Here is an 8,943-nt window from a genome sequence, read left to right on the forward strand (position 1 = left end):
TGCTGAAGGCATAAGCACTATTTTCCCTGCTGCTCCCGCTTGGCATCTTGACTTTCTCTGATCATTTTCATTCATGGCAGTCAGGCTAGAAACTGTGGAGGGTCCAGGAGAGGTTCTGTTAAGTCTCTCCTTTGGTCCTTTGTTATACCATCCCCACCTCCCTGAATAAGTCTATCCAATCAGATATATTTTTATTCTCCACTGTACGACCCTTAAGCCTTCTATGGCCGACCGTCTTTCAGTCCTTTAGTACATCATGCCAGGAGTGGCTGAGCATGTCCTGCTGCTCTATGTACCCTCCATGGTCCCCTCTATGTACCCTCCACGGTCCCCTCTATGTACCCTCCACGGTCCCCTCTATGTACCCTCCATGGTCCCCTCTATGTACCCTCCATGGTCCCCTCCATGGTCCCCTCTATGTACCCTCCACGGTCCCCTCTATGTACCCTCCATGGTTCCCTCTATGTACCCTCCATGGTTCCCTCTATGTACCCCCCATGGCCCCCTCTATGTACTCTCCATGGTTCCCTCTATGTACCCTCCATGGTCCCCTCTATGTACCCTCCATGGTTCCCTCTATGTACCATCCATGGTCCCCTATATGTACCCTCCATGGTCCCCTCTATGTACCCTCCATGGTCCCCTCTATGTACACTCGTACTTCTATGTCACTTGTATGTGTCTATGCTGCTTTATAGATGAACTACATTTTACATTTACATTTAGTCATTTAGAAGACGGTTTTATCCAGAGCGACTTACAGGGGCAAAATCGGCAGCTTTTTCTCTGGGATACAAACTACTATGCCACATACATTCTCACTGCTTGAAATTCAAGCTTTCTTCTGAGAAGGATTGCATTGGATCAGAGGACATCTACATACTTCAGAGCTGGAAACTCATAGTGTCTATCGACATGCCACTGGGCCACAGTGAACGATAGTCTAACAGGGAACTGACGGAGTGACAGAGGACAGAAGTGAATCAAATAAAAACCAGAAGAAAGGATCTATGGAAGCATCAGTATATCAGCTGTTTCAACATCTCCCATCATCCTCCTACAGTACCACTGATACATGTCTCACTCTTCCCTGTCCGCAGACAGACAAAGCATTGGAGGAGAATTATAGAATTTTAACTGACATTGATCTGTGAAGGATATGGATATACAGGATATGGATATACAGGATATGGATATACAGGATATGGATATACAGGATATGGCATCAAACATTGCCTGTTCGTACTGCCACAACAACAAGAGGGAGTTGGTTGGAGACCACAGGTAAGGGTGGTAACCGTAGCAACAAAGGTAAAGGTAGTAAACATTTGACGTAAAAACCAGGGTCTCTTAATAAGACCCTGATTAGGTTTCTTTAGAACGGTCTGAAAAGTGTCTTTGAAATCTGTGCATCCTCATTCTTATTCTGAAGATATATTCCTGATAGAACTCAGCAGCAACTATGCTTGTCCCGCTCAGAAACAAATCTAATCAAATTCTACTTTGTGTTTTTCATAAATGTGCCAGAATAGAGGTTTGCCTCTGAGGGTGTAACTACATACTCAATTAAAATCCCAAATGGGCGTCATAAAAAGATCGGTCTGGCAGTTGAAAAGCAACATTATAGTGAACGGTAGGTCACACCACTTTATTCCGTCAATATTGTATATATAGACATATTTGTGTCATATATATATCAGTCATTTTCCAGTTCTATTTCTCATAAACATTTTTCCAGTGGACTGCCTCAAACGTATGGTCGAGCCATTAGAGTAGTAAGATAATTAGTGTCTCGTGGACTATGATTACATCATGCATGATTCCTGATGAAAACATGCCTTCATGCAAGTCATATCTATGCATTGAACGAGCACAATCATTTATCTGAGACTCAGTCGGTCAGAGCGAGTCCCCACCCTTCTTCAGCCCAAGTCTAAACACTGACTTGTGCCCCCTACCCAGTGTGACAGTATGAAAGCCCATGTATGAAATGTATTTTTCATAATGTTAGTATAACTAAGCGAGAGAAGATGAAAAGAGACCAGTGTGACATGGGCTAAATGTTATTTGTTCTCATTTTTTTTGCTGTTCAAATAATGTAAAGATAAAAGTATTTTCAGCACAAACTGACAAAGTAAAAACTTTGTCTGCTGTTCTGTTTTCTTTCTTTCTCCAAACGTTCATTCTTCGTCTTTAAAACTTGATAAGAACGACAGTGCAGGAAGTGGATGTTACAGAGACCATGTCAGACTGCGTAGTAGAACAGTTCTAGAAGGTTCTGTAACATAGGTTCCGTCCCGTTCCTCTCCTGAGGTGCTCCCATAGTGGTGGACATTTCGCTGCAGGGGCTCGTCCACACAGGGTACTGGCAGTCAGAGACTCTTTTGCGCCAATAAATCTCCCTCCATCTTTTTTGCAGAGGTTTCTCCCTTCTTTTCGATGATCCTGAACATATATTTGAATATATAGAATGCCAATGGCGGGCACACTATTATTGAGTTATTATTGATAATTATTTATATTATCGTTGTTCTTCCTCACATTATTTCCAAGAAATAAAGAAGACATTTATCATCAGGCAGTAAAATCCTTTAGTGATAATAATGGTGTCCTAACTAAATTCTTATCGTGGGCAACATGTACATCGCCATCTGTGTTTTGCTTCAACTGACCCTAACTATCCAACGCCGAATCTCGATCCTTAATTTTGTGTTAAATTGAAGTCTGTAAAAAAAAAGTGTAGTTTTCGTACATTTTTTTAAACTTGCAAATTATATTTTTTATACATTTGTCTGTTTATTGGGCTCAGAGTCCCTTCTGGCTGTGTGTAGTATTGTAATAATGACAGTCACTGAACCCTGACTAAAATTTAGATTCCCGCTCATCTTTTTGATTTCTGTCCTTCTCTCTCATCTCTCCCTCGTTCTCTTCCTGTTTCTCCTTGTCAGGTTTGGTCACGCTGTCGTACGAGGGAAGAGAGGCGGTGGAGGCTGTGCTCTCTTTCTTCTCCTGGTTGTTGGTCCCTCCGTTCTCCAGCTTGGTCTTGGGCCTGCACTTGCAGATGAAGCCCCGTTTGAGGAGGTGAGCGCGGTAGGCTTTTTGGATGCAGCGTGCGGATATGTCCTCCTGGCGCCGGCGCAGTGTCGTGGTGATGGGCTCGTATGACACCTTGGAGGGGTTGGCCTGCACGAAGCGCTCCTCCATCTGCGTGCGTAGCATGTCCAGCTCGCCACTGTCGCCCAGCACACGCTTGGTGAAGGCAAACAGGATGTCCAGGCAGTGGATGCGGTCGCCGCTAACCATGGGCATGTCCATGGCGATCAGCTCGATGGTGTTGGGTTTGGGAATGCGGAGAGGGTGCTCCAGGGTGTCTGCGAAGTCACCCAGCTTTGCGAAGGTGATGAACTGGGAAGCGGCGGGGTCAAATTTCTCCCAGATTTCATAGAAGGTCTCAAAGTCGTCTTCACTGAGCGGGTCGGCGCTCTCTTCTGTCGCTACACTGAAATTCTCTAAGATGATGGCGATGTACATATTGACTACGACAAGGAAGGAAATAATGATATACATCACAAAGAAAAATATGCCGACTGAGGGGTTGCCGCAGTTGCCTGTAGACGGTGCACCTGGGTTCTCCATGGTTGAGTCGCAGTCAGGAGGGTAGTTGAGGATGGGGAGCAAGAGACCATCCCAGCCTGCAGACGTGGTGATCATGAATAAGCAGATCATGCTGTTCCCGAAGGTCTCAAAGTTATACATGTCGTCTATCCCGGCCCCGTGTTTGACGTAGCCAAAGTTGGACATTCCGAAGATGCTGAAGATGAACATCACCAGGAAGAGCAGGAGGCCGATGTTGAACAGGGCAGGAAGTGACATCATCAAGGCGAAGAGTAAAGTCCGTATCCCCTTGGCCCCTTTGATCAGACGCAGGATGCGGCCGATTCGAGCCAATCGGATGACCCTGAAGAGGGTCGGCGATACGAAGTACTTCTCAATGATGTCAGCCAGGAACATGCCTGTGGAGGAAGAGGGTGGAGGAGACAAGACACCCAGGGACAACAAAGTTAGCAGACATGACTCAACTAGGGCTGTGGCAGTCATGACATTTTGTCAGCCGGTTATTGTCATGCAAAAGACTGCCGATCTCACTGTAATTGATTGTTAATTAACAACATGAAACATGTTTAGCATCTGTAGGCCTCCATGCATTACAAGCCTTTGATGGGTGCGTTTGTAACATCTACATTTTAAAAAATATAATAAATAAATGTAATATACACCATCACAATATATCCATTATATATTTTAGTCAGGTCTAAAGAAACATTATGATATGAATATTTTTTTTCAGAAGAACAGAATATGAGTTGGGCTACTGTAGTGCTATGTTATCTATGTTATCTATGCTCCATGCGAGTGCGCATATTAAGAAGCTATGTTGAGCATAAAAGTGATCATTTGAAACAGGTCCTATATGTCTGCTAGATTTTGAGTTATTTGGCAACTATAGTTGTCAATGATACAAACCTGAGAATCAAAACATATAGGGGCAGCATAATGTGACTATAGACTACCGATGATTTGAGAAAGTAGCAAGAAAGTGGTGCTCTGTTCCTTGCCTCAGGCTGCACAGCTGTTTTCTCATCAAGTGATCATATATTCTCAATTTAATCTTGTCTTTATTCATATGCAACATTAGTTTAGATGTAGAATGGCCCAAATGGGAAGGAACAGAGCAGGGGGAAAATACTGTAAATGTCCTTTGTATGCAGTCAAATAGCGAATGGAGGCCGCCCGCTTTCCTACCGGAAGTAGGCTACTTCAGTTATATAGTGGGTCATGTGCTTTCCTACCAGCCCGTTCTGTAGGCTACTTCAGTTATATAGTGGGTCATGTGCTTTCCTACCGGCCGAAGGCTACTTCAGTTATATAGTGGGTCATGTGCTTTCCTAGTTTTGTAGGCTACTTCAGTTATATAGTGGGTCATGTGCTTTCCTAGTTTTGTAGGCTACTTCAGTTATATAGTGGGTCATGTGCTTTCCTAGTTTTGTAGGCTACTTCAGTTATATAGTGGGTCATGTGCTTTCCTAGTTTTGTAGGCTACTTCAGTTATATAGTGGGTCATGTGCTTTCCTAGTTTTGTAGGCTACTTCAGTTATATAGTGGGTCATGTGCTTTCCTAGTTTTGTAGGCTACTTCAGTTATATAGTGGGTCATGTGCTTTCCTAGTTTTGTAGGCTACTTCAGTTATATAGTGGGTCATGTGCTTTCCTACCAGCCCATTTTGTAGGCTACTTCAGTTATATAGTGGGTCATGTGCTTTCCTAGTTTTGTAGGCTACTTCAGTTATATAGTGGGTCATGTGCTTTCCTAGTTTTGTAGGCTACTTCAGTTATATAGTGGGTCATGTGCTTTCCTAGTTTTGTAGGCTACTTCAGTTATATAGTGGGTCATGTGCTTTCCTAGTTTTGTAGGCTACTTCAGTTATATAGTGGGTCATGTGCTTTCCTAGTTTTGTAGGCTACTTCAATTATATAGTGGGTCATGTGCTTTCCTACCGGCCGAAGGCTACTTCAGTTATATAGTGGGTCATGTGCTTTCCTAGTTTTGTAGGCTACTTCAGTTATATAGTGGGTCATGTGCTTTCCTAGTTTTGTAGGCTACTTCAGTTATATAGTGGGTCATGTGCTTTCCTAGTTTTGTAGGCTACTTCAGTTATATAGTGGGTCATGTGCTTTCCTAGTTTTGTAGGCTACTTCAGTTATATAGTGGGTCATGTGCTTTCCTAGTTTTGTAGGCTACTTCAGTTATATAGTGGGTCATGTGCTTTCCTAGTTTTGTAGGCTACTTCAGTTATATAGTGGGTCATGTGCTTTCCTACCAGCCCATTTTGTAGGCTACTTCAGTTATATAGTGGGTCATGTGCTTTCCTAGTTTTGTAGGCTACTTCAGTTATATAGTGGGTCATGTGCTTTCCTAGTTTTGTAGGCTACTTCAGTTATATAGTGGGTCATGTGCTTTCCTAGTTTTGTAGGCTACTTCAGTTATATAGTGGGTCATGTGCTTTCCTAGTTTTGTAGGCTACTTCAGTTATATAGTGGGTCATGTGCTTTCCTAGTTTTGTAGGCTACTTCAGTTATATAGTGGGTCATGTGCTTTCCTAGTTTTGTAGGCTACTTCAATTATATAGTGGGTCATGTGCTTTCCTAGTTTTGTAGGCTACTTCAGTTATATAGTGGGTCATGTGCTTTCCTAGTTTTGTAGGCTACTTCAATTATATAGTGGGTCATGTGCTTTCCTAGTTTTGTAGGCTACTTCAGTTATATAGTGGGTCATGTGCTTTCCTAGTTTTGTAGGCTACTTCAGTTATATAGTGGGTCATGTGCTTTCCTAGTTTTGTAGGCTACTTCAGTTATATAGTGGGTCATGTGCTTTCCTAGTTTTGTAGGCTACTTTAATTATATAGTGGGTCATGTGCTTTGAGAAATAAATATAAAGAAGACTTATTTCACTCCACGCATTAACTGTTTGAGGAGCATGCTCTCACTGCCCGACAGGTGATATTCCTGTTTGAGGAGCATGCTCTCACTGCCCGACAGGTGATATTCCTCTTTGAGGAGCATGCTCTCACTGCCCGACAGGTGATATTCCTGTTTGAGGAGCATGCTCTCACTGCCCGACAGGTGATATTCCTGTTTGAGGAGCATGCTCTCACTGCCCGACAGGTGATATTCCTGTTTGAGGAGCATGCTCTCACTGCCCGACAGGTGATATTCCTGTTTGAGGAGCATGCTCTCACTGCCTGACAGGTGATATTCCTGTTTGAGGAGCATGCTCTCACTGCCTGACAGGTGATATTCCTGTTTGAGGAGCATGCTCTCACTGCCCGACAGGTGATATTCCTGTTTGAGGAGCATGCTCTCACTGCCCGACAGGTGATATTCCTGTTTGAGGAGCATGCTCTCACTGCCTGACAGGTGATATTCCTGTTTGAGGAGCATGCTCTCACTGCCTGACAGGTGATATTCCTGTTTGAGGAGCATGCTCTCACTGCCTGACAGGTGATATTCCTGTTTGAGGAGCATGCTCTCACTGCCTGACAGGTGATATTCCTGTTTGAGGAGCATGCTCTCACTGCCCGACAGGTGATATTCCTGTTTGAGGATCATGCTCTCACTGCCTGACAGGTGATATTCCTGTTTGAGGAGCATGCTCTCACTGCCTGACAGGTGATATTCCTGTTTGAGGAGCATGCTCTCACTGCCCGACAGGTGATATTCCTGTTTGAGGAGCATGCTCTCACTGCCTGACAGGTGATATTCCCGTTTGAGGAGCATGCTCTCACTGCCCGACAGGTGATATTCCTGCCTCTTGCTGCCTGACAGGTGATATTTCTGTTTGAGGAGCATGCTCTCGCTGCCCGACAGGTGATATTCCACCAGAACTCTGCATGCCATGGGCTCTACAACATTGTTCCTGCAGCTACCCAGTGCTTCATTTGGGAAACCAAATGAAACCTGTTCGGGAACATCAATAGTAATATGTTTTTGCAACTAAACATATTTCACAAAATTATTTGACAGGCCGTCTGCGCGTTCGAGAAAGGTTAAAGGGCAGAGAGGAGGAGATGGAAACGCACGGTGCTGAGATATTCTGTATAGCTAAAGGTAATGTGTCACCCAATTAATTACTAGACTATTCAAAATAAAATACAAATGCACTAATTGTAGGCTAACTGTAAGCTGCCCTGCACAATCAATGAACCAACAGCATTGCCTAGGGCTATACGTTCTCTCCCAGACTCATTTTGGAGCATAGCATCAGGTAACCAGTCCATCCAGTATGCATAATAATACAGTCCACACCCAAAGGCGATTACTCAAATTAGTTACATTTTGCAGTATAGGCTAGACCAATTATGTACCAAAGACATCTTAAATCAGTTCTGTTCTATGTGTTTCTGCCATTTGTATGCGGTACGCTGTTTTATTTTACCTTTATTTAACTAGGCAAGTCAGTTAGTGTGGGTTTTCAGTGAATTTATGTAAATCACAAAGCTTATCTGCATTTCCTGTGGTGCAGGAAAATTCTCAGCAACAAAAGAGTGATCGAAGTAAGATCCAAGACCTGTAATTTATTGATCTGTTTGATAGGAAATCCCAAATATACTGTGTATGAAAGATACACTGTCTATGCTCCTGAGTGGCATAGCAGTCTAAGGAACAGCATCTTAGTGCTAGAGGCATCACTACAGACACCCTGGTTCGAATCCAGTCTGTATCACAACCGGCCGTGATTGGGAGTCCCATAAGGCGGCGCACAATTGGCCCAGCGTCGTCCGGGTTTGGCTGGTGTAGGCCGTCATTGTAAATGAGAATTTGTTTTTAATTGACTTGCCTAGTTAAATAAACGTAACATTAAAAAAAGAGTACTCAGTAGATAAACCAAAGTCTGGCTGAGTCTACGGAGGCTTTCTATGACCATGGTTTTGTACAGTATGCGCCCAAAATGGCACCCTATTCCTTCCCAATACAGTGACCTACATTTGACCAGAGTCCTATGAGTCCTGGTCAAAATTTAGTGCACTAAATAAGGAAGAGGGTGCCACTTTAGACACAGCCCCACTCCACTCACCCGCGATGGACAGGACGACGACGACCGTGTCGAACACGTTCCAGCCATTGGTGAAGTAGTAGTGGCGCAGGGCGAAAAGTTTCAGGACGAACTCGGTGGTGAATGCCACGATGAAGATGAAGTTGACCCAATAGAGGATGTTCTCCGTCTCATCCGACTGGTCGTCTGTCTCCACCATCATGGTGACCATGTTGAGGCAGATCAACATCATAATGGAGATGTCGAACACTTGCTGGGTCACAAAGTCAAACACCAACCCTTGGATCTTGTTCTGTGGAGACAAGGAGACAACAACAAGGCACCATGCACACA

The 8,943-nt window shown here is 43.9% G+C and overlaps 1 protein-coding gene across 1 annotated transcript in view; it reads right to left on the minus strand.

Annotated features, from left to right (window-relative positions):
* Positions 1 to 534: 534 nt before the first annotated feature.
* LOC139416866 (sodium channel protein type 8 subunit alpha-like) overlaps positions 535 to 8,943 on the minus strand; it is an 81,640-nt gene continuing 73,231 nt past the window's right edge. Inside the window, exons 24-25 of the mRNA XM_071166012.1 lie at positions 8,632 to 8,902; positions 535 to 4,013 (exon numbers count right to left, since the gene is read on the minus strand). Coding sequence (XP_071022113.1) covers positions 2,863 to 4,013; positions 8,632 to 8,902 — 1,422 coding nt within the window. The 3' untranslated portion in view covers positions 535 to 2,862. The remainder of the gene's footprint in view (positions 4,014 to 8,631; positions 8,903 to 8,943) is intronic.

Source organism: Oncorhynchus clarkii, chromosome 9, assembly GCF_045791955.1.
Source record: "Oncorhynchus clarkii lewisi isolate Uvic-CL-2024 chromosome 9, UVic_Ocla_1.0, whole genome shotgun sequence".
In the NCBI taxonomy this organism is placed as follows: domain Eukaryota; kingdom Metazoa; phylum Chordata; class Actinopteri; order Salmoniformes; family Salmonidae; genus Oncorhynchus; species Oncorhynchus clarkii.